This window comes from Macaca fascicularis, chromosome 4 (genome assembly GCF_037993035.2).
Source record: "Macaca fascicularis isolate 582-1 chromosome 4, T2T-MFA8v1.1".
NCBI lineage: Eukaryota > Metazoa > Chordata > Mammalia > Primates > Cercopithecidae > Macaca > Macaca fascicularis.
Window position 1 is genome coordinate 146,897,750 of NC_088378.1, and position 25,807 is coordinate 146,923,556.

The 25,807-nt window shown below is 42.0% G+C and overlaps 5 protein-coding genes across 5 annotated transcripts; 3 read left to right on the plus strand and 2 right to left on the minus strand.

The window, feature by feature from the left end:
- Window positions 1-658: 658 nt before the first annotated feature.
- On the plus strand, window positions 659-2,657 carry H3C2 (H3 clustered histone 2). Its single transcript, XM_015449794.4, has one exon. The coding sequence runs from the start codon at window positions 697-699 to the stop codon at window positions 1,105-1,107; it is 411 nt and encodes a 136-aa protein (XP_015305280.3). The 5' UTR covers window positions 659-696; the 3' UTR covers window positions 1,108-2,657.
- A 3,454-nt stretch (window positions 2,658-6,111) lies between these two features.
- On the plus strand, window positions 6,112-8,482 carry LOC135970687 (histone H4). The gene has a single exon (XM_065544316.2). The coding sequence runs from the start codon at window positions 6,144-6,146 to the stop codon at window positions 6,453-6,455; it is 312 nt and encodes a 103-aa protein (XP_065400388.1). The 5' UTR covers window positions 6,112-6,143; the 3' UTR covers window positions 6,456-8,482.
- Window positions 8,483-10,463: 1,981 nt separating this feature from the next.
- On the minus strand, window positions 10,464-11,576 carry H4C1 (H4 clustered histone 1). Its single transcript, XM_065544317.2, has one exon. It carries the CDS (start codon window positions 11,545-11,547, stop codon window positions 11,236-11,238), a length of 312 nt encoding a protein of 103 aa, XP_065400389.1. The 5' UTR covers window positions 11,548-11,576; the 3' UTR covers window positions 10,464-11,235.
- Window positions 11,577-12,046: 470 nt separating this feature from the next.
- On the minus strand, window positions 12,047-13,049 carry H3C1 (H3 clustered histone 1). Its single transcript, XM_074038729.1, has one exon. It carries the CDS (start codon window positions 13,008-13,010, stop codon window positions 12,600-12,602), a length of 411 nt encoding a protein of 136 aa, XP_073894830.1. The 5' UTR covers window positions 13,011-13,049; the 3' UTR covers window positions 12,047-12,599.
- Window positions 13,050-15,689: 2,640 nt separating this feature from the next.
- On the plus strand, window positions 15,690-16,396 carry H1-1 (H1.1 linker histone, cluster member). Its single transcript, XM_015449792.3, has one exon. The coding sequence runs from the start codon at window positions 15,748-15,750 to the stop codon at window positions 16,393-16,395; it is 648 nt and encodes a 215-aa protein (XP_015305278.3). The 5' UTR covers window positions 15,690-15,747; the 3' UTR covers window position 16,396.
- The last annotated feature ends 9,411 nt before the right edge of the window (window positions 16,397-25,807 follow it).

The window sequence follows — 25,807 nt, forward strand, 5'->3', positions numbered from 1 at the left end:
TAGCAATTGATGGCATACACAATTGAGAGCGTACACATTACCACTGAACATTTCAGCATGTATTTCCAAGATAAGGAGCTTTTTTCCAGTGTGGGGGATGTTTTGCTTTGTTTTGAGGTGGAGTCTCCCTCTGTCGGCCAAGCTGGAGTGCAGTGGGGTGATAATAGCTTACTGTAACCTCGAACTCGGGCTCAAGCGATCCTCTTGACAGCCTTCCGAGTAGCTGGGATTACAGGCGGGAGCCGCCACACCCGGCTAAGAGCGTTTTGTTAATTGCCCACACTACTCATGCCACACCCAGAAAAACATCATTTTAAATAAAGAACACATGCAAATTTCCCTAATCGCCTCCAATATTCTTTTTCTTTTTTATATTTTAACTAGAAACAATTGGAGGTTTCCGCGTTGCTTTGTGTGGTTGTAAATTTTAAGACTACGAAGCTTTTCCAGTACAAGACTTGCCACAGTGTAATAGCAGCTAAGGGGTTAAGAAAATGACGTCAGAGTAGCTACCGTAAAGAGCAGGAGCCTCTCTTAATCTTCAACCAGGCACAGAGATGGACCAATCCAAGAAGGGCGAGGGGATTTTTGAATTTTCTTGCGGCCAATAGTTGGTGGTCTGACTCTATAAAAGAAGAGTAGCTCTTTCTTTACTTTCACAAACGTCTCTTGAGGCAAGCTTCTCTGCTTATTGCCATGGCTCGTACCAAACAGACTGCTCGCAAGTCCACGGGCGGTAAGGCGCCACGCAAGCAGCTGGCTACCAAGGCTGCTCGCAAGAGCGCGCCGGCCACCGGCGGCGTGAAAAAGCCTCACCGTTACCGCCCGGGCACTGTAGCTCTGCGCGAGATCCGTCGCTACCAGAAGTCGACCGAGCTGCTGATCCGAAAGCTGCCGTTCCAACGCCTAGTGCGAGAAATCGCCCAGGACTTCAAGACCGACCTTCGCTTCCAGAGCTCAGCGGTGATGGCACTACAAGAGGCTTGCGAGGCCTACTTGGTAGGGCTCTTTGAGGACACAAACCTTTGCGCCATTCATGCCAAGCGGGTGACTATTATGCCCAAGGATATACAGCTTGCTCGCCGCATTCGCGGAGAGAGAGCGTAAACCTAAAGTTACATTTTGATCAGTCCTAAAACCCAAAGGCTCTTTTCAGAGCCACTCAATTATTCCAACGAAAGTAGCTGTGATAACTACGTTTTTGTTAATAAACTCGACAACACCAAACCAAGAATCCCCAGAAAGCATTAGACTATGTTCTTAAGTTCATTAACAGAAATGTGGTTTGACCCGTTTGGCAGTGTAGACTATTTCTGAGCTTCTTAGGTGCTATTTGGGGAGGAGAAGCTGTATAAGTCCACCTGTCCATTCAGGCCTCTAGCTTGCTATGATTAGCATTTTTTAAAACAACTTTCTAAGGCTAAGAATATAAGGGAAAAACCAGGCAAGTGGTTAACTGGTGCTTACTAGGCTCTTTTGTGAAGCTTTCAAAAGATTGAAAAGTTATGTCTCGCGACTTCCAATGTCTTACTCAAAATGCTTAGAAGAATTTTATTTTTAATTCATTTGGCTGTCCACATTAACCTGAAAGTTATTCTGGTGCAAAATGTGAGGCAGGGATCTAACTGGCTCTCATTTTATCCATAGCTAGCTACCCACTTTTCATCTGTCAATCTGTCGACCAAGCATAATTTAATTCCTTATATATTAATTATTTTATATGTGTGGCTTTGCTTGTAAATAGTCTAGCTGGTTGCATTGCTTTATCTCCTCTAGGACTATGCACCATGACATGCCACATTTTTTTTCCCACTACTTCTTGCCTGTAGTTATCTATTAAAATCTAGAATTTACAAATTTTAACCATTTTATTTCTGTTGATCTTGCTTTTCGGTTTTCTGGAGGTTGGGGGTTGAATACTGGAAGAAAATTTATAGGGATGGGAATACTGAATGTAAACAAAAGTAATGTTTAAAATATAATTTGAATATTTTATGATTGTAGTTTTTTTATCATATAACTTTTAGATCACATTTTACAAACTAACTTTATAACAACCACAGATTGTCGAACATTACAACTACTAATTCCAAAGACCTTGCCTCACATTCTTTTTTACAATAAATATTTTTTACACAGATAACATTCTTTCTTGGCCTACATCTAGAGTGTAAATTGATGTACCATACTAAAATCACCTGACCAACTGTCAACAACAACAAACCACACACACAAAATATTAAGTTTGAATTGCATTGTTTACTTAAATTCACTTGTGTTCCAGCTTTTAATAAAGCAGTGTTTGGTTTACAAAGTAATATTTGCATTTAAAAATTATGAAAATGAATATGCCTGTGTGTTTTATATTTTGTTTTTCTTGACTCATACAAGCGACTCTACCTGGCACAGACATTTGTTATCCATAGACAGAGTATGTTAGAGATGCCAATGGACTTGGTCTATGCCAAGGTGACTACCCCCAAGCTCTGGGCCCAGCTGAAGGTAAAGTATTTTGTTTTTTCCAGTTATAGATGTGCTGGATCTGATGGACAGTGCTTGACTTTTTATATTTTCTTTATCTGTAGGAAAAAGTGTTGGAGGTACGGGGTCTGGCCAATAGCATAAAATAATAAAGTGATATTACTGTGTGAGGATCAGATGGACTGGGGGTGGTAGCTCAGTCCAGCTGTTCGCTCCCTCACTTACATTCTTTGCCCTCTCCTCAACAGAACAAGGATTCTGCTGTAACTCTTCATTTACAGTTGATACTTAAAGAATGGGCCGGGCACGGTAGCTCACGCCTGTAATCCCAGCACTTTGGGAGGTGAGGAGATCGAGACCATCTTGGCTAACACGATGAAACCCCGTCTCTACTAAAAATACAAAAAATTAGCCGGGCGTGGTGGTGGGCGCCTGTAGTACCAGCTACTTGGGAGGCTGCGGCAGGAGAATGGCGTGAACCCAGGAGGCGGAGCTTGTAGTGAGTCGAGATCACGCCATTGCACTCCAGCCTGGGCGACAGAGCCAGACTCCGTCTCAAAAAAAAAAAAAAAAAGAATGGATGAAATTCTCATTTGTGAAAGAAAATTTATTGAGCATTTTATATTCGTGAGTAGTGCAAACATTTTAATATCATTATATTAAGAATCGATTGTTTTTTATTAGAGGAGTAATTAAGGTGAGATTGGAGACAAAAAGGGGGTGTTGTTTGCAGAATATAACATCCAAAAATAGACCACTGTGGGATCAGGATTCTTTTGAGCTAAAGGCACTTCAAAAACAGCAATTCAAGAAGAGAATTCTTCTAACCCTTTCTTTCTGAAAACAGGAGATAAAAATTCCAATGTGAAAAATGCTCTCCTTTTACCAGGAGAAAAGAGAGATTTTTCAGCAGAGTCATAGATGAGATAATTCTGCACAAACACAGCAGAGAGTCATAGCCGAGAGACTTCTATACACAAACAAACCTTGTTAAAATAATCCTATTTTCCTTTAATCTCCCCATATGGTTTACTTTCTCACAATTGCCTCTCTTTAACTTAATATGAAAGCATTTAGTTTTTGCCATTTCTTTGGGTCTTCACTTATGAGGGTTCTCCTGTCCCATAAAATTTACATTACATACATTTGTATGCTTTCATTCTGCTAATCTGTTTTATGGCAAATTAAATATCAGGTCCAGTTGGAGACCCTAACAGAGTAGAGGTAAAATTTTGCCTCCCTATAACATATTGTGTGCATTAACTGTTGATTGTTCCCAGTTGTTCAGTTTGTCGGGCCTCGGAGCCCAAGCTAAACCATCATACACCCTGTGGCCTCCACGTATACATCCAGATGTCCTGAAGTAACTGAAGAATCACAAAAGAAGTGAAAATGGCCTGTTCCTACCTTAACTGATGACATTACCTTGTGAAATTCCTTCTCCTGGCTCATCCTAACTCAAAAGCTCCCCCACTGAGCACCTTGTGACCCCCACCCCTGCCAGCCAGAAAACAACCCCCTTTGACTGTAATTTTCCACTACCTACCCAAATTTTGTAAAACGGCCGCACCCCTATCCCCCTTCACTTACTCTCTTTTCGGACTCAGCCTGCCTGCACCCAGGTGAAATAAACAGCCTTGTTGGTCACACAAACCCTGTTCGGTGGTCTCTTCACAGAGACGCACCTGAAACAGTTAAACAGGGTTTTTCCTGCCCAGTCATCACAAAGTGATGTTATGCTGCAGGCTGAAGTTTATAGCTAATGCTGTTTGTTTCACGGGTCCGTGTGAAGAGATCACCAAATAGGCTTTGTGTGAGCAACATGGCTATTTATTTCACCTGGGTGTAGGCGGGCTGAGTCCGAAAAAGGAGTCAGCAAAGGTGGTGGGATTATCATGAGTTCTTATAGGTTTTGGGATTGGTGGTGGAGGTAAGAGCAATGTTTTGGGGGCAGGGAATGGATCTCACAAAGTACATTCTCAAGGGTTGGGAAAATTGCAAAGAAACTTCTTAAGGAGACTATAAAGTACATAGGTCTGTTAGGGTGGGGCAGAAATAAATCACAATGGTGGAATGTCATCAGTTAAGCTATTTTCACTTCTGTGGATCTTCAGTTGCTTCAGGTCATCTGAATGTATACGTGCAGGTCGCTGGGGATATGGTGGCTTAGCCTGGGCTCAGAGGCCTGACACTGTTGAAGTCTAAAATCAGTCTTGGTTTTTTAGATTTGGGTGAAAAGGCTAAGATTCTCAGACAAAGAAGTCAAGTTCGGGGTGCATTTTTCAGACTTAAAAATTTAGCAGTAGCCCTTCCATTTTTTCCAATAGAAGTGATTTACGAATGTTTTCAGAATTTAAAACAACAGTGAGAAGCGTGTATGGAGATTTGAACTACACTGCAGGCTTGGCTATAGGAAAGCACAAAGGCTGCTATGATTATGCACCTTGGAAAAGAGAACAAAGGAATATTTTCAGACAGTTTTAACATGTCACATACGAAAAGCAAAAAATCTGTCAACACCTTGTACGTTATTACAGGCTATGATTTTAAAAAAACAATCCTTACTAATACACACATAGTTGCTGCTAGCGATATGGTGTTGGGAGTAAAAACCCAAAAATGAGAGTTCAGGACAATATCCCAACTCTGGGCAGATTTTTAAAGTAGTTATATCTAAAATTAAACCATATTATGTAATATTTATTTCTTTTCCACAGTCTCTGTTCTCATGCCTCGTTCACATTAGCTAATTAACTATCATCATAACCCGATTTACAGAAGAAGGCATGGTTGCAATGTAACATAGCTAACAATCACCCTCTTCTGAATGAGACAGTACAGTGTGAAGGACAGCAAAACTCCACCCCCATCCTCTTAGGGCTCTGGCTGGACCAGCAAATTAAATTAATATAAAACAGATTAACAGGAGAAAGGTATATGCATTTATTTAATACAGGTTTTACGTGACACAGGTGCTCTCATAAGGAAATGAAGGCCCAAAAAAGCAGTTAGTTACTTATATAATGAATTGGATAAATAGTAAAAGTGTAAAAATGCGCTAAAGCAAAGGCTAGAATATGTAATTGGGTAGAAAAGCAACCAGCAAGCGCTAGTGCAAGGTTTGTACAGAATTCTCTTGGCCTTAGCCTCCCATCCTTGAGAACAATGTTGCTTTTTTTAAAGTACAGTGAGAACATCGTTCATATGAGAATCTCAGCTACTGCTTCTAAGAAACAGGTCAGATTTCAAGAAAACAGGAGGCCAGAGTGATCTTTTCACACCTGCTCTTTTAAGTACCTTTAAATAGTCAAAATGTCTTCAAGCACTTGAAACACTTAAAAAGTCTACCACTCTGGCATATTAATGAAAGTTCTTAATATAAGCCCTTATTAAAATTCTCAGTCGAGGGTATAGCTTCAGATTCAAATAGTAGTGTCGTAAACGGGAGTGAAAAACTAAAGGGATTAGAAAGTGAAACTATTGTGTTGTCTCTCACAGTCCTTAGGTCACTGCCCCACGAGGGGCGGAGCAAAGGGTGAGGCAGCAACGCCTCCTTATCCTCGCTCCCGCTTTCAGTTCTCAATAAGGTCCGATGTTCGTATATAAATGCTCGTAGCTTGCTTTGTTTTTGTACTCTTCTTTCTGCTCAGACTTCGTTGACTATGTCTGGTCGCGGCAAAGGCGGCAAAGGTTTGGGTAAGGGAGGCGCCAAGCGCCACCGGAAAGTGCTTCGGGATAACATCCAAGGCATCACTAAGCCGGCCATTCGGCGCCTTGCTAGGCGTGGTGGGGTTAAACGGATCTCCGGTTTGATTTACGAGGAGACACGAGGTGTTCTCAAGGTTTTTCTGGAGAACGTGATCCGGGACGCCGTGACCTATACGGAGCACGCCAAGCGCAAGACTGTTACTGCCATGGATGTGGTTTACGCGCTCAAGCGCCAAGGACGCACTCTATACGGTTTCGGCGGTTAATATTTTAGTCAGTTTTCCTTCCAATGGCCCTTTTCAGGGCCGCCCACTCTCTCTCAGAAAGAGCTGTGATCGTATTCTTCCGGAGAATCTCAGCTTTACTCAACCACTTCGCCTAGTATGAACAACTTCTACAGGCCGGTTGGGAGAGACCAGGTTCTTAGGTCTGAGCGGCTGCTAAAGCAGAAGTCAGCTGAGCAAACGCGGTCTCTGGGATAAGCGAGCTATGAAGTTTAATGCTATGGTTTTGACACTAAAGGAACTTAACAGTGCAGCGCGAGTCCGATAATGAGTCGTTCAGCTTTTTAGTTTTAAAAACATTGCATTATTTGTACGGGAGTCTTAAGATGCCAGCCGGCTGCAAGTGATTAAGTGGATTAAAATAGATGTCAGGTGTTTCCCAGGCGTATCTGACTTAAGCAACGTCAGCAAGATCTGTACATTTAGCCTCCCTGGTAACACCTTCCCTCAACCGCCCCCCTGCCCCGTAGCGCCAGAAGCCTTTACTTCCATTTTTAGTTGAGCTTGGCGTCGTGCTGAGTGATGTCACCTACCCTTTCCCCCGAGTAAGACTGGCAGTTAAAGCTGCTTTGCTATTTTCAGTCCTCAGGCTGGAGGCTGTCCTAGGCAGGCTGCCTACGCAGTTTGTAAATTCCCACTTAGTAGACTAAGGGAGTCTGTTTTATAAATAAGGACTCACATTTCCTCTGACTCCGAGGTCCGTGTCAGTAGCTATAAAATGGAAGCCGCTTCTGATACAGGATTCTTCGATGACTCTTGCATATTCACAGTACCTGTCAACCCAACGGTCTTCTATTCCTGCCTTAAATTGGAAATTCCAAAACCGATTTTTTTTAATTGTGCAAGTTTCAAACTGTACGACCTAGGAAGTGTTTCAAAGTTAGGTGACCAGATTTAGAAGTCAGCCAAATATTCAGCATCTTTGATTTAATAACAAATACATAGAGGGCTACTTCAGCAAAAAAACAACTGTGTTGTCTGGTTACTTTGCTAACAAGCCTCTCCCCACAGGAGGACATAGTGAGTAGATAGTTGAGTAAGTGAGTTCGGGTGAGAGGTCTGAGCTGGAGATAAAAATGTGGGAGACATCAGCAGATAAATGCTGAGACCGGATGAGACGGCTAAAAACAAACATAATGTAGTACAGCATTGTTTGCACTAGTAAATGAGTGGGAACTGTAAAGTTTTCATCAGAAGGGACTACTCCACTACACACTCTGGTGTATTCTGGCTCAGTTCTTGGACTCCTTTTCTCGGCTAACTCAACTAGCCTCACCACTTACAAGCTCTGTGTTCTGTGAAATAGTTTATGTTCAACAGAACACCAAGGCCTAGCTGTAAGTGTCACATTAACTTCTAGCAATGCCAAAGCCTGTGATAGTGGCAGCTTCCGGCTGTTTCTCAATCCCAGGTTGCCTAACCACCTCTCCAAATTCTATCAGTTTGCTTCCACCCACTTCAAGCTTCAGAACGAAACATAGAGCTTAAGAAAAATAGGCCCAGCACGGTGGCTCACGCCTGTAATTCCAGTACTTTGGAAAGCTGAGGCGGGTGGATCACCTGAAATCACAGGTTCGAGACCAACCTGGCCAACAATGTGAAACCCCATCTCTACTTTTAAAAAAATTAGCTCGGCATGGTTGCGGGCGACTGTAATCCCAGCTATTCGGGAGGGCGAGACAGGAGAATAGCTTGAACCCTGGAGGCAGAGGTTGCGGTGAGCTGAGATCGTGCTATTACACTTAGGACTGGGAGACAAGAGTGAAACTGTGTCTCTAAATAAATGTTTGCAATTATAAACCATCTCCCTGACCTTAAATCTCTAGACTTATATACAACTGCATATTTGATGTATCCATTTGAATATCTAATGGGCATCTCAAACTTGTCCAAAATAAATATGTTTATACATAAACACCAAGTCTGTTCTTCCTCTGATATTTGTCACGTCAATCAGTAGAACTCCATTCTTCAAGCAGCTTGGGCCAGGAATTGTGCAATCTTGTTTGTCCTGAGCTGCTTAAAACTTTCATCCAATGCAGTCAGCTCTGTCGAAAATCAATCAGAATACCTTTCATTGTTTCCTCTGCTGCTTCTCTAGGAGCAAGCTGCCATGGTGGTTTGTCTGAACGACCACAGTGAGCCCTAACTGGTCTTTGTTTTCACTTTTAATCCCCCTATCATACAATATTTTCTCTATCCAGCAGCAACAGTGATCCTTTTTAAAGGTATTATGTCCACTGTCTGCTGAAAACATTCCAGTGGCTTTCCATCACCTTCATAATAAAATCCAGCATCCTTATCATAGCCTACAAGTAAGATGACCAATCATTACAGTTTGCCTGACTCTCAGGGGTTTCTCAGGGTGTAGGACTTTCAGTGATGAAACTTAGAAAGTCCCAAGCAAACTAGGATGAGTTTCTCAACCTACTTAGGAGTCCCTACTAGATCTGTACTCTGGCTACCCTCTGACCTCATTCTCTTCCCAATTCTTTCTTTTCACTGACCTCCTAGCTGTTTCTGGAATGGACCAAGCATTTCCAGCATCAGCACCTTTATATTTATTTTTTCTCCCTAGAAGGGTCTTATCCTGGATATCTGAATAGCTCTAGATCTCATCTCATTCAAGCCTCTCCTCAAATACCAACCTTAAGAAAGAGACCTCCCATAATCATCCTTTGTAAAATAATGTGCTTTTCTGCTCATTTAGCATATGGTATATAACTGACTATCCTCAATAGCATATATATATATAAAATTTCCCCACCTCTAACTATATATGTAACAATATATTTAACAAACAGAACAGGGCTGACATTTAACAGGTAGTTTATAGAGGTTTGTTGAATGAATGAATGCTTGAATCTTCTATGTAAGTCTCCAGGCTCCCCACTAAGCCCACTAGAATGCTAACACAATCAATTCCACATCTCTCATTCCTTGACCTGCCACTGCCTGAAGCAATCAGTGTGCAGTTTCTCTTTAGAAAATCTGGGGGGTTAGTCTAGGGGCTGCAAATTAAGCAACATTATCTTCGTTCTGAACAAGGACTGCATGAGTGTTAGGATTGAAGAAGGCCCAAGGTGGTGGTGAGTATGCCTAAGATGAGTATGACCTATCAGCAATGCTATGAGCTAAAAAGGCCAGGCAAAACATAACAGGAGCTAGTCATGGCTATTGTTACAGCAGCTATAGCTCCCATATGGGTAATCTATATCCACACACCCCTCTACATTGACTCTGGAATTCAGGAAAGGGAATTAAAATTTGCTAACTTATGTACCCCAATGTCTACAACAATATCTGGCATACGAGACCAATAAATATCTTTAAAATACCAGCTAAGAAAGGCATAAAATGACCCACACTCCATACTAGGCTCATTTTTGCTCCTCTGATTCCAGGATGCAGCTATGAATTCTCTCCATTGTCAGTTTTAAATTAAACCAAGCTGGGTACTTGTTTTAAATTAAGCCAAGCTGGGTACTCAAGAAACGCTGGATGAAAACTGTCAGGTGGAAAACAGGACCTCAAAATACAGAGGAATGCATCACTGAAGCTAACGTAGTGAGGCCGAAATCAGTCCTCTATAACAATGAGCACAATGAGAGGCATTTGTGAATATTTACTCAGATGAGAGTAAGATATTTCCCTATTAGCTAATCTCAAGTTCACATGTTTTCCAGCTGAGTTCTGAAGCTAGATGTACTACTGAACACATAACTGCATCAGGAACATCGTTTAAAACTGTGGCTACAATGACTTAACTGGACAAACCCCAGGCTTCCAGGTTTAGCACAGGTGGCCCTTCACAGACCAACATTGCCTATGCTACCAACCTCATGTCCTGCCACCCTGCCTGCATCATTTCTCTCTCTGCATATATAAAAATATGTATGTATATAAAGAAATCAGCTTTATTGATATTTAATATACCATAAAATTTGCCCACTTTAGGTACAATTCAATGAATTTTACCATGTTTACTTAGTTGTACAACCATCATCACCATTTAATTTCAGAATATTTCTATCACCCAAATTCCAATTTCTACTTAAAGGGGGGAAAAAAGGCTAACTGCTGAAGGCCCGGTAACACTGAAAAAGGTGACTTTTCTCTCTAAAACAGATTTTAATCGCCCCTGAATTTAGTGTCCTGGGTATTCCAGGAGTCTAAATGGGGTTTCAATTTTCAGGATCTTTTAAATCGAGGCAAATTGTATTGGTGGCAATAAATTGAGTATTGCTCTCAGTACATGAATGAGGGATACTTAAAAGTCTGTGATTTCATTTCCTAATCGCTAAAAAATAAAAATTAGTAAAAAAAAAAAAAAAAAAAATTTACTAAAACAGGGTTTTGTCCTTTCTCAATAAGCTTTTTAGCTTCCCCTCCGACTCTCTGGCTTGCCTCAGGAAATATTAGCTTATCAGTTCTGATTGGTTGACAGCTACGAATGGCGCTCACTGATTGGGCAGCGCTTCCCTTTGTCCCTTGGAAACTAACACAAATTTTTAACTCAATGTTTTTCCCATTCACGCTTCAGAGTTGGAATATCTTTGCTCCCCTACCCATATCTAGTGAGTGAAGGGCAAACTTGCAGTTCCAGTAATCTTTCCTTTCTAGTATGTCAGCTCATTATCATTCACATTAACTATACATTGAGCTTCTTGGCTTAATGGATACAGCTCTTCTTTTGTTTAGTTGGGCGGCCCTGAAAAGGGCCTTTGGTTCGGAAACGCAAGCTGGGGAGAAAGCAGCAACCTTAGCCGCCAAAGCCATAAAGGGTGCGTCCCTGGCGCTTGAGCGCATAGACCACGTCCATAGCAGTGACCGTCTTGCGCTTGGCGTGTTCCGTATAGGTGACAGCGTCACGGATCACGTTCTCCAAAAACACCTTGAGCACCCCGCGAGTCTCCTCGTAGATCAGACCAGAGATCCTCTTGACACCTCCACGCCGGGCCAGACGCCGGATGGCCGGCTTGGTGATGCCCTGGATGTTGTCGCGCAACACCTTGCGGTGGCGCTTGGCACCCCCCTTACCCAAACCCTTCCCGCCCTTACCACGTCCAGACATGACTTCGTAAGAAGTGAACCAAGAGCAAGTGAGAGAGAACAGGGGAATCGATCTTTATATATCTACGTTACCCCTCCCCCACCCCCAGCGGACACAGAATGAAAAGCGCGCAGGCGGGAAATGTGACGCCTACAGTCCCCTCCCTCAACCCCTCCTCCAAGCCCCAGGAAGTGGAGGGAGCAGCGGTTAGGGGAGGGTGGGGAGACGGGGGTGGGACCAAGCTGGCTTGACCAATGACTTTTATTTTCTTAACAGAACTACAGGCTTTGAGGAACTGGGTTAAGAATTAACCAGAGAGAGAGAGAATAGGGGAACCGATCTTTACGTTTAGGGGTAACCGAATGTTACCCCTTCCTCCACCCCCAGCGGACACAGAATGAAAAGCGCGCAGGCGGGAAATATGACGCCTACAGTGCCCTCCCTTACTCCTCCTCCAAGCCCCAGGAAGTGGCGGGAGCGGCGGTTGGGGGAGGGTTGGGAGACGGGGGTGGGACCAAGCTGGCTTGACCAATAGCTTTTATTAACAGAGCTACAGGCTTTGAGGAACTGGGTTAAGAAATACAAACCCATTCAGACTCCAGAACTATTTTAAGTCGAATGTTTTTCTTTTGACACTGAGACTCGCTGGCGCCCAGGCTGGAGTACATTACCGCGATCTCGACTCCCTAAAACCTGTGCCTCCCAGGTTCAAGCGATTCTCCTGCCTCCGGCTCCCGAGTGTAGTTTGGATTACAGGCGCTTGCCATCACGCCCATCGTGTTATTGTATTTTTCGTAGAGACTGGGTTCGGCCATATTGGCCAGGCTGATCCCAAACTCCTGACCTCTGGTGATCCGCCCGCCTCAGCCTCCCAAAGTGCTTGAATCACAGGCGCGTCATAGTGACCAGCCAAAATCGAATGGTTTTTAAGCCTTCAGTGGCAAACATCAAAACGAAAAGTGCTCCCAATGCATTCCCTTTCGTCTTAGATTGGCTTCTTACAGCTACCTTACTTGAAAAGGTGGTGGCTCTGAAAAGAGCCTTTGATTGGACCGTCAGAGCTGCCGGAGTAATCATGCCCGCTCTCCGCGGATGCGGCGAGCCAGCTGGATGTCCTTGGGCATGATAGTGACGCGCTTGGCGTGGATGGCGCACAGGTTAGTGTCCTCAAACAGCCCAACTAAGTAGGCCTCGCACGCCTCCTGCAGAGCCATCACAGCAGAGCTCTGGAAGCGCAGGTCTGTTTTGAAGTCCTGCGCAATCTCGCGCACTAGGCGCTGGAAAGGTAGTTTACGAATCAGCAGTTCGGTAGACTTCTGATAACGGCGGATCTCGCGCAGAGCCACAGTACCGGGCCGGTAGCGGTGGGGCTTTTTCACACCGCCGGTGGCCGGAGCACTCTTGCGGGCTGCCTTAGTGGCCAACTGTTTGCGTGGCGCCTTTCCACCAGTAGACTTCCGAGCAGTTTGCTTAGTACGAGCCATGATGGGAAAACAGCACAACGTAACACCCAAGACTAGCGCAAATACGTCCGCGAGCTTCTCTGCTATTTATAGTGAGTAAAGTGCAGTGATTGGATGATAGAAGACGCTAAATATGACGTTACAAGCTCTGATTGGTCTATCTTTAAGCCTCAACAATCGTGCAGTTTCACTGGCTACTATATTCTATTCCAACTCTACAGATTATTTTTAAAGTGGTATTATTATTACTATTATTATTATTTTATTTCACTTTTGCTTTGTTCCCCAAGCTGGCTTTAACTTGGGCTCAAAGGATCTTCCCGCCTCAGCGTCCGGAGTAGCTGGGATTACAGGGGAGCGCCACCGCGCCGGCTTGCACTTTAATTTTTTAATCTGTTGTCCTCTTATACATCTGGTTTTCATAACCTGAAGGCTGTGTTTATTTTCCATAAAACAAGGCATTGATTCCAAAGGTATTATAATTCTCCAATTCTGTATAGCCTTCAGCTCTTTAGGAGAAAAAAAAAGAGGGAATTCTCCTCTCCGGAAATGTACCCTTTACGGGAATTTCTGAAACCTTTCACAAGAATTGCATTCCTTTGTAATGCTTTAATTGACTTAGTAGCGCTATTGAAATCTACAAAGCATCTCAAACATAGTAGGATTACACTATTCCTCATAGAAACATTTTCTATGAGACGTCTTTCTCTTGATTATGCTCTTTGAATCCTAAACTTGCAGTGTTCTGCAGCTTTTGTTTTCTAAGCCTAGGTGTACTCTGCCAGTCAATAAATGGCGTTTCTCCAGCACTGCCGCCAGGTACCACCAGCTGGGAATTGTTGCTCTTGCGGAGCAGGAGGTGGACTTGGCCCAAGAGAAACTGGATGGTAGTCCGCAAGGAACATAATTTAGCACTGCCAAGCGCTAATGCAATCATTTTAAAAGTCTCAAAACACTAAAAAGTGGATTGTGACCTTTTTAAATTCACAGGAGACAGGCCACTTTCTATCTTTTGATTGGTTTAGGCTATTTTCTTGAACAGCCATTTAGAAAGCAGATCTATCATCCTTTATTTGCATGGAGCGTTCCCATTTTATTTGAAGCCAGTTTAACCCAATGGAAACAAGGGAGGCAGAACCCATTATTTAAAGTGGAAGCTCCTGAATCAGATAATTCGGAGTATTTCCTTTTTAAAAGTTGCGTTTTTTTCAGATACCTCGCTTATTACATTAAGAAAGGTTTATATCTTTCATAAAGGGTTTACTTACAAAAACCTTCCAATTTTATATACCTGTGTTTCATAACTGACTAGCCGTCAAACCAAGATGTATAGTTTCCAAATGTTATTTTCCAAATTTTAAGAAATTACGTGAAATATTTGAATGCGTGGCTTCTCAATAAAATAGACGTAGGAAACACTGGTAAAGAAGATGGGTACAATAGTTATCTGGGACTACTACAATTATTTGGTTGACACGTTGTTTGAAGAAAAAGGGAAAAAGCTCAGGTTACTTAGCACAGTTCGGACTTATTTAAAAACTACAACAGCACGAACGGAAATAGACCGCATTCCCTCACTCTCCGCTGTGTTAAGGGGTTATCCAGAATAGGATTGTAGAAGTGGATGTCGATTTAATAGTTTTTTTGTTCTCCCGTTAGCTGAGTCTCTGATTGGCAATGTGAGATCGTTTTAGCTTATTGATAATTTGAAATGCTCTTAACAGCCACAAACAAGCTAAAGAGAGGTTACCATAAAATCTTATCCCCAGGGTGTGCTTACACTTACCGTTTGTTTTCACACTAAGGAGACTTAACTCCCCAGCAGAATGCCTGTCGGGGAACCAGTTTCTTGGACCCAGCATTTAACGCCTTTCGCAGGTTTGTGAGGCCCATAAATCTTTGTTGAATAAAACAATGAGTTCACCATGTCATGGTGCGCTCATTGCATGTGCTGACATGGAACACAGGTTGTAAACCTTAACACCCATTTGGGGCATGTTGTATGGATGAAAAGGGCATTGGAAATTCCTGAAGTGCATCCCACATTGGACTGTGGAAGTAAGTTGCAAGTGCAGAAACGTTTCCACACTTGCAGTTTGAGTATTAATTGCAGCGTTAGTGAATTCTGGTGTTGTCTACGATTCATTCTTCTTTGACGTGAAAGGTATTCGCGAGACACATCGCTCTAAAACATTGCCAGAAAATGTAATCGAGTTGATGACTACTAGCCCTAACACGGCCTAAAACCCGCACTTTCCTCTTCCTCCCCAACTATTCAAACACTGTATTTTACATTTCTTGCAAATTAAAAACTAACATATCTGGCAACGGACCTCTAAAACTTTCTAATAAAACTCCCTGGATGCTTGTGGGGCTGCATTTGCAAACCGCTCCCCATCAACCTACTCCCTAAAACAGAGCTGCTTTTTGAGAGACAAGCGGCACCCTCTGATGTTACTAGGTGGCAGTCGGCCTACAATTTCCTTCACAATGAGGCAATCGGAGCGGCTTTTTCGGTGTGTTTGCTTGCGTTGAGGGGAGCGGGACCATAGGCCCTAGAGGCCCCCAGGTGCTCTCTGAGACTGGGGGAAACCCTCTGCAGAGCGCAGGGGGCGCTAGGGTGCGAGGGGCGGGCACTGACGGGCACCAATCACTGCGCAGTCCCACCCTATAAATAGGCTGAGTCGGGGCCTTTTTTTTCTCGCATCCTGCTTGGTCAGGTTTATACCAGTTTACTTGGTGTGCTGTATTAGTCACCATGTCCGAAACGGCGCCTCCCGCTCCCGCCGCTTCTGCTGCTCCTGAGAAACCTTCAGCTAGCAGGAAGGCAAAGAAACCTGCTAAGGTTGCGGTGGCCACTAAGAAAAAGCCTGCTGGCCCTTCCGTGTCAGAGCTGATCGTGCAGGCTGCTTCCTCCTCTAAGGAGCGTGGTGGTGTGTCATTGGCTGCTCTTAAAAAGGCGCTGGCGGCCGCAGGCTACGATGTGGAGAAGAACAACAGCCGCATTAAGCTGGGTATTAAGAGCCTGGTAAGCAAGGGAACGTTGGTGCAGACGAAGGGCACCGGCGCCTCGGGTTCCTTCAAACTCAACAAGAAGGCATCCTCCGTGGAAACCAAGCCCGGCGCTTCAAGGGTGGCTGCAAAAACCAAGGCAACGGGTGCGTCTAAAAAGCCCAAAAAGGCCACGGGGGTTAGCAAAAAGAACGTCAAGACTCCAAAAAATGCTAAAAAGTCTGCGGCAACAAGGAAATCCTCTAAGAGTCCCAAAAAACCCAAAGCTGTAAAACCCAAGAAAGTAGCTAAAAGCCCTGCTAAAACTAAGGCTATAAAACCCAAGGCGGCCAAGGCTAAGGTGACGAAGCCAAAGACTGCCAAACCCAAGAAAGCGGCACCCAAGAAAAAGTAAATTCGGTTGGAAACTTCTACTAACCCAACGGCTCTTTTAAGAGCCACCTACACACTTCGGGAAAAGAGCTGTAGTACACAGATGAAATTCCCCCAAGCAAATGCAATACGCCCTCATTTATATTAGAATCACTTGGAGAGTCAATAGGAACTTTAACATAGGTTGAGTAGTAAATTCTTGCCAGATGAGGCTATCAAAGATAGCAAGGTGAATTCAAATGCACCGAGTTAAAGTCGAATTTTAGATCACCTGTTTTGCTTTTTTTTTTTTTTTTAAGTAGCCCGAAGTCCCGCATCTCACGACCCCAAGCTAATTAGTCATAACTGTAACGAACCAAGGTTGAAGCCTAGTCCCAGGCTTGAGGCTTTTTTATTATACAAGGTTAAAGTGCGGACATTGCGTTCTTGGGTCAATATTGCTAAAGTAGCCTTTTCCGAAATTGGGTGGTCCTAAGAAATGCTTCTGGGATAGTAAGCAAAATTCATGGCTTAATCACGCCCTCTCGGCAGCAGTGGCTAGAGAGGTGTCTGTCCTTGGGAATGACGGTGACCCTTCTGGCGTGACTGGCGCCCACGTTGGCGTCCTCTGAAAGCCCCACCAGGTAGGCCTAGCTCGCTCGCTTTCTGCAGCGCCATCATGACAAAGCTTTGAAACGCAAAATGCTCTTGCTTTGCGCAGCGCTTTACCATGGGTGCACTTACAGGCTGTCGACTTGGTTTAGGCCCTCATCAGGACAAAGGAGCTTAGTTGCAATGGAGTTTTAGAGCTGCAACTCTAAAGCCCTTGCTCGGTTTCTCTGTTTTTAGAAACAGTAGCGACCTGATTGGATAATATTTGAAAATTACTATGCTTAACTGGATCGTGTTTCATCAATCGTGCAGGATTTTCAACCCTGGTGGAGCCCACACATTCAATACTGAAGATCCTTTTCTCAGAACTGCCCCTTTAAGCTTTTGCAATTTTAATTCTGGGGTTCAATTTTAATAACTGAACTTTTTTTTACATCTGACAAAAAGAGTATATGATGAGCCAAGTTTACTCAGTGCAGCTCAATTCTAAAAGTTTATTTTTGCGTGTGTGCATATGAGTTAATAATTAGTTGTATTTTTCAAACGGTCGGTCTTTTTTCAATTGTTTTGCTTAGCTCCTTCCATCGTCTAAAGTCAGGGATACAGGCACATCACATCCCTGTTCCCCCTTCCTCAAACTAATATGTAGCTACCTGTTTTTCTTTAAAAAAAATAAAAAAAAAATTCTCACCTATTTCTGTGAGAAATATACATGTTTTTCTTTGAACTAAGTATTTTACATACACCTATCTATATACATGCATAGTTTTTTGTTTTTTTAAAAAAAATAAACGTTATCTTTTGAGACTGGGTCTCAGTCTGTTGCCCAGGCTGGACTGCAGTGGCATAATCACAGCCCACTGTAACCTCCAACTCCTGGATTCAAGCTATCCTGCAGCCTCAGCATCCAGAGTAACTGGGATTGCATGGACACACCACCACGCTGGGCTAATTTTTTATTTTTATTTTTTGTAGAGATAGTCTCACCATATTGTCCAGGCTGGTCTAGAAATGGCCTCAAGCGATCATCGGCCTCCCAAAGTGTTGGGACTACAGTCACTGTGCCTGGCTCCGTATGCATAATTGTTTTGTCTTTTGATTAGGGTTATTAATTTAAAAAACAAAAAAAGGTTGGGCGCAGTGGCTCACGCCTGTAATCCCAGCACTTTGGGAAGCCAAGTAGGCAGATTGCTTGAGCTCAGGAGTTCAAGACCAGCCTGGGCAACATGGTGAAATCCCGTCTTGACAAAAAATACAAAAAATTAGCCAGGCCCGGTGGCATGCACCTGTAGTCCCAGCTACTTGGGAGGCTGGGGTGGGAGGATGACTGGAACCTGGGAGGTAGAGGCTGCAGTGAGCAGAGATCGTGCTGCCACTGCACTCAAGCCTGGATGACAGAATGAGACCCAGTCTCAAAACAAAAATAATAAAAATTTTGTACAATGATGTTATATACACTTCTGCATGTTGCTTTTCTCTTAACCAAACATGTCTAAAACCCTGTCATGAAAAAAGAAATCCTTCACATGGAGTAGCATAAGTTATTCATCCATTTCTTATTGATAAGCATTGATGTTTCCAGTTACCACTGCTGAACATGGTGCAATTGAATAGAATTCCAGGGCTGAGATTGTTAGGTTGTATTTTATTATTTTATTTATTTATTTATTTATACAGAGTCTCGCTCTGTCACCCATGATGGAGTACAGTGGCATGACCTCAGCTGCAACCTTCGCTTCCTGAGTTCAAGCGATTCTCATGCCTCCAGTCTCCCGAGAAGCTGGGATTACAGGTGCCTGCCACCATGCCCGGCTAATTTTTTATTTTTAGTAGAGATGGGGTTTCACCATGTTGTCCAGACTGGTCTCAAACTCCTGACCTCAAGTGATCTGGCCACCTCGGCCTCCCAAAGTGCTGGGATTACAGGTGTGAGCCATGGCGCCAGACCTGAACTTTGTCTTCTGTTTCATCAGTCCTTCTGTCGGTTCAAGCACCAATATCACACTGAAGACTGATGATTCTATATAAATATGGTAAAGACTGTACACCCTTACTGTTCTTATTTTTTAATTTTAAGGCAATTTTAGATTCCAGCTTTCCAAAGAATTGTGGAATGCTTAGAGCTACAGAAGCCTCGGAAGTCATTTAGTTTTTGTTTTATCAGAGAAAATTCTGTAGAGACAACCTCTGTCCTACTCTGAGTACCATCCATAGTACCCCCCATCAGCTTTAAAGGGCAATAATACCTTATGGACATGATGCTTTTCCTCAAATATATTCTAAGCCATGGTCAATGCAAAAGAGTGAGAAGGAAAGTGGAATAAGTTATCTAAGAATCACTGGGTGCTATCTTTAAACTGATTTATCACTCCCTCTTCCAAACTCTCCTGAAGGTCACTCTGCTTCCCTTACTACATAAGAACTCCTAACTCCAAGGGAGGAGGATAAGTTATTCTTATTCCATGCTTAGAAAAAGAGAAAATGGGTTTGGTAAGCGTCCACTTTCTGCTACTATTCTCTATGTTTCTGTGTTTTTTATAGGATCATTCACTTATTGGTTGGCTCTTGAGAGGGAATGCAAGGTTCAAGGAGACAAGCCTAGATCCTGCCTGTATAGAACCTCATGATGGTATGCTTCTCTAAAATGAGGCCTGAAGGAGACATGTTGAAAGTGACCCATAAATCTGCAGTATCTCATGTCTCTCAATAGGGAGAAGGAGTACCATGGGAAATAGCATTAGGTCAATGACAGTAACAACTCCCAGGTGAGTTGATTTATTCTTTTATTTATAAAGTTGTTAATATGCCACATAGTCCCTAATTTTGCCACAAATAGTCATTATTTTAATTTCATATTTCAATATTGATAAATGAAGGAAAAGTGAGTAGCAGTTAAGCAGTCCATAAACCTACATATAGCAAATTGGAGATTTTAAAATTGATTCTGGGTGCTTAAAATCCTTCTCATGGAAAAAAATTTTTCTTATTAGAAGATTTCAACATTCTTTGAACTGAGAAGCATAACATATAAACAGAAAATCATAGCAAAACAAAAATGCAAAGCTCAATAAATGAACACAAAGTGAACACCATAATAATTGCCACACAAGTAAAAAGAAACAGAAAATCAGCCAATCCTCCCAGAGCCGCTGATGCTTGCTTCCAGTCACATATCACTCCATCTGCCCTAAACATAACCCCTATTTTGATTTCTAATGCTGTAATTTAGTATGCCTGTTTTTGAAACATATAAAATGGAAATAAAACATATGTAATCCTATGTACCTGACATCTTTCACTCCAGAACATTAGGTTTGAACAGATTCATCTGTGTTGCTGTGTATAACTTCAATTCATTTTTATTGTTATATAATATTCCATTTTATGAGTGTGCAACAATTTAGGTGTCTACTGTTGATGCATATTTGCTTCCTTTTTTTCAGCTAACATAAACAATACTGTGAATATTCCTGTGTATGTGTCTTAGTCTATATATGAATACATACTTTGTATAGCTAGGAGAGGAATTGTTGGGTCAAATGCTAAACTCTTTTTGAAAGTGGTGATTTAGGTTTACATGTGATGAAATGAAAATTAAAACCACAGTTATAGACATGGATGAACCTCACAAACCTAATGTTGATGGAATCTAGCTGGGAATTCTTATTCTTCCATATACTTTCCAATATTTTTTTTCCAATTAAAATTGTTAGTCTTTTGAAGATGTTATCCATTGTGGCAGATAGATGTGCAGTAGTATCTCATTATGGTTTTATTTTACATCTTTTGCCCATTTTTCTTATTTGGATTGTGTATCTGTCTACTTGGGCTGCCATAACAAAAATACCAGACGAGGTAGCTTAAACAAAAGGAATTTATTATCTCACAGTTCTAGAGGCCAGGCCAGAAATCCTAAATCGAGGTGCCAAGAGATTCAGTTTCTAGTGAGGGCTCTCTTATTGACCTGAAGATAGTTGCTGTCTTAGATTGTTTGGTGCTGAACAGAATACCGGAGACCAAGTAATTTATAAAGAATACAGATTTATTTCTTACAATTCTGGTGGCTATAAAGCCCGTGGTCAAGGGGCCCACCTCTGGCAAGGGCCTTCTTACTATGTCATCTCATGGCAGATGTGAGATGTCATCTCATATTCAAACCACAGCAGTCACCTTTTGTGTCCTCATGTGGCCTCTTCATATGCCCATAAAATGATCTCATGTCTCTTCCTTTTCTTATAAGGACACCAGATCTATCAGACCACTGGTCCACTCTTATGACCTCATTTAACCTTAATTATCTCCATAAAGTCCCAAAATCCCTATCTCCAAATATAGTCACATTGGGTATTAGAGTTTCAACATCAATTTTGGGGGAACACAATTTAGTCCAAACAGATTGTTTTTTTTCTTGCTGGTTTAAGATAGCCGTCTTTTTCTCTCTTTTTTTTTTTTTTTTTTTTGAGATGGAGTCTTGCTGTGTCACCCAGGTTGGAGTGCAGTGGCACTGTCTCAGCTCACTGCAACCTCCACCTCATGGGTTCAAGAAATTCTCCTCCTCCCAAGTAGCTGGGACTACAGATGTATACCACCATGCCCTGCTAATTTTTGTATTTTTGGTAGAGACAGGGTTTCACCATGTTGGCCAGGCTGGTCTCTAACTCCTGACCTCAGGTGATCCACCCGCCTTGGCCTCCCAAAATGCTGAAATTACTGGTGTGAGCCACTGAACCTGGCCTGTCTTTCCTGTTTTAAGTTTTTAAATTTTGCTCACGAGCCCTTTGTTCATTTTATGTGTTGCAGGTGTTTCCTCTGTAACTTGTCTTCACTCTGTCACTGAGGCTGGCGTGCAGTGGCACAATCACAGCTCACTGCAGCCTCCACTTCCCAGAATCAAGCAATCCTCCCACTTCATCCTCCCTAGTAGGTGGGACTATATGTGCGGGCCACCATGCCCAGCTAATCTTTGTATTTTTTTTTGTAGAGATGATGCTGTTGCCCAACCTGATCTCAAACTCCTGGGCTCAAGCAATCCATCGACCTTGGCCTCCCAAAGTGCTAGGAGCCACCACTGCATCCAACCAATGATATCTCATGATGCATCAGAGTCATTAATTTAATGTACTCGAATTAATCACAGTGCCCTTTTATGCCCAAGCTTTTTTGTATCTTGTTTAAAAAATCATTTTCTATTTCAAGGTCATGAAGATCTTATTTTATAATACCTTCTTGTGAAATTAGTTCTCAAGACTACCCTCACTTCTAATACCAATTGTAAGTTGGGAGGTCTGTGGTTCCCAATCAACCTTAGGTTAGTAATTTGCTAAAAGGACTCACAGAACTTGCTGAAGCTGTTAGCCTCATGCTTACAATTTATTATAGGATATATAGCTTATTATTATATGTCATTCCAATGCATGTAAAATTATACAACTACCTTTAAAAAGATTTTAGCATTTGACCCAACAATTCCACTCTTAGGTGTATACAAACAGCCAAACAGCAGATATGTGTGCACATATATACCAAGACACATACACAGCAAAATTCATTGTTTGTAATAGTTGAAAAGGGGAAACAAGGAATACAAATTAAAATCAGCTGAGGAAAGAAACACACAGGGCAGTATTATGGATCGAATTGTATGCAGATCTCCCTTGTCCCCAGAAGATATGTTTAAAGTCCCAACTCCCAGTACCTCAGAATTGTGGCCTTATTTGGAAATAGGATAGTTGCAGATATAATTAGTTAAGATGAGGTTATATTATAGTATGATGGGCTGGTGACTTATAAGAAGTAGTGTGTGTGTGTGTGTGTGTGTGTGTATATATATATATTTAAATAGAACTAGTATTCTTCTAAGGTGGTCATGTGAAGACAGACAGACACACACAGGCAGAGACTGCAGTTATGCAGCTGCAGGCCAAGGAATGTCAAAGGTATGAGAAGTACGAGAAAGTACGAGCAAGTATGAGAAGCTAGGAAGAGTCAAGGAAGGATTTTCCTACAGACTTCAGAGGAAGCAGAGATCTAATGATACCTTCATGTCAGATTTCTAGCTTCCAGAACTGCAAGAGAATGTATTTGTTGTTTTAAGCCACCCTAGCTTCTGGCTCTTTGTTACAGCAGCCCTAGGAAACTAATATAGGCACAATCCAGGCAAGTTCCAAATACGAGCTTCCAGTTGTCTTCTCCCAGTAATATCATGAACAGTATTACTTTCCCAGCATTAATGTGTGACAATACACATGAAGGACAGAGCAGTCCCCACTTATGCACAAAAGATATGTTCCAGGATCCCCAGTGGATACCTGAAACCATAGATAGTACTGAACTCTATATAACTGTTTTTTTCCTATACATACATAGCTATGATAAAGCTTAATTTATAAATTAGGCACAGTAAGAGATTAATAACAATAAAATAGAATTGTTAATAATATACTGTATAAAAGTTAGGTGAATGTTTATTTCTGAAATTTACCATTTATTATTTTTGGACTGCAGTAGACCACAAGGAACTAAAACCATGTAGAGACTAGATACAGGATAACTGTATCTGCCAGTCAAGGAAGCTCACCCACCTGAGCCTCAGTGTGCAGTTTTAGTGGCCTGCCATGGTTGACTGCTCACATGGCTGATCTTTTAGTCTACCTCCACAGGTAGAGCTGATACTGTGTGGCTGAAAGTTCCTATTATAAATCACATTGTTGACTGTGTGGTAGTCAAAACCTCCAGGTAAACAAAGACACGCTCATCAGGGAGGACATTTCAAGGGTCTAAAATTCATCTCCCAGTAGCTGAGGGCAAAGGCTAGACCTCTTTTTGGGTAAGATTAATTTTTTACCATATACTGTTATAAGCTTTATTTTGCTTTTCATGTTTAGTTCCCCTGGAATTGTTTTTTGTGTATAGTGTGAAGTAGGGGGTCAAGTTTCTTTGGTTTTTTCCTTTTTGTTCCTTTTCTGTTTAAAAGGATATACAATTGTCCCATGCCATTTATTTACAAGAGTCCTTTCACCACGGTTGTATGGTGCCACTTTAGATGTAAATCAATGTCCATATTTGTTTAAGCCTGTTCCATTCATTTGTCTGTCTATTTTTGGACAACACAATCCTGATTATTGTCATTTTATCAGTTTTGATATTTAATAGAGCAGTGGCTCTGTCTTGTTATTTTTAAAGAATGCACTGATTATTCTTGGGTCCTTGGATTTGTATATTAAATTTGAACACTGTTTGTCAATTTCTATCATAAAGCTTATTGGGAATCTGATTAGGATTACAATGGATTTGTAGCTCAGTTTGGGGACAATTAATACCTTTAAAATATTGACCACTTCAACTGTAAATATACTCCTCCATTAGTTTTCCTGTTTAATTTCTCTAAGTAATACATTATAGTTTTCTTCGTAGAAGTCATATATGTAGAAAATTCAAAGGCCAAGTGCGGTAGCTCACGTCTGTAATACCAGCACTTTGGGAGGCCGAGGTGGGTGGATAACCTGAGGTCAGGAGTTTGAGACCAGCCTGGCCAACATGGCGAAACCTCGTCTCTAGTAAAAATACAAAACTTAGCTGGGTGTGGTGGCGGGCGCCTGTAATCCCAGCTAATCAGGAGGCTGAGGCAGGAGAATCGCTTGAACCCAGGAGGCAGAGGTTGCAGTGAGCCAAGTTCTTGTTACTGCACCCCACCCTGGGCAACAGAGCAAGACTTCGTCTCAAAAAACAAACAAACAAAAAAAAACATTCAAATAATCGATGTAGATAATTCAAATAACTAAAAAATGAATAGTTATTAAAGTATCAGGACATAAAAGCAAAAAAATCAATAACCTCCATATATACAAAGTGGCCAGTTAGAGAAAAAAAAAAGAATAGACAAGACTTAAAAAGGCTGGGAATCTCCCTGAAAATCTTTGAGAGCCCTGGCCCTGCCCTCAGGGATTTCTCTGGCTTCATGCCCAGATATGGGTACAGTTCCTTGTTTAAAAAATATTACCCCATCAATCAAGAAGGGGCTCCTTCCCCAGAGCATAAGGACCTCCTTAACACAGGACACTAGATGTCTAAGGGACACCTCTCAAGGAAGTTAGAATTCCAAGGAATGGTGTTTCCTCTGTCCCCAAACCCTGGAACTCACAGCACAACTGCTCCTTGGAGTTCAGTTTCAAATCTACAAGGCCGTCATGAAGGTTGCAGACCAAGCCCATGGCCTCAGTGTCTGGATGTACAGTGGCCTTGGCACCTGAATGTGAGAACATGACCTCCCTGAAACCACCACAAATATTGTTTCATGTTATATATGTTTTTTCTTATCTGAAATTCCTTTTCTTTAAAAGTTCAATTTACGTATTTTTCAAGCCCCTGAACAAGCTTCATGAGCATTTATTGAACCCACAGCTTTTAAAACCTACTGAACACTTTGCTATATGTTGTCATTCACTATCCGCCAATTATTTAATTATTGATCAATATTCTTTCCTCAGTGTTGGGATCATTTATACATGTATTTCTTTTATATTGCATATTTTATATTTCTGCATTACAGTTATTACATATTAGTTTTGCTACAGTAATAGTTCAGAAGTGTACATCGAAAATTTAGCTGTGGAGTGAATGGACTGAGTGAGGCAGAACTGGAGGCAAGAAAATGTCACAGTAATTGTAAAAAAGATAATGTACAATTAGAGCAAGAAAGTAGCAGTGAAATTGAAGAAATATAGACGTGTTTGAGAGAAAATTGGGAGGTAGAATCAACAGCTTAGATGTAAGGATGAGAAGGGTCAAGGATGACACTAGGGTTTTTAACTGGACCAAGTAGGTAGATGGAACATTTCTTCCTG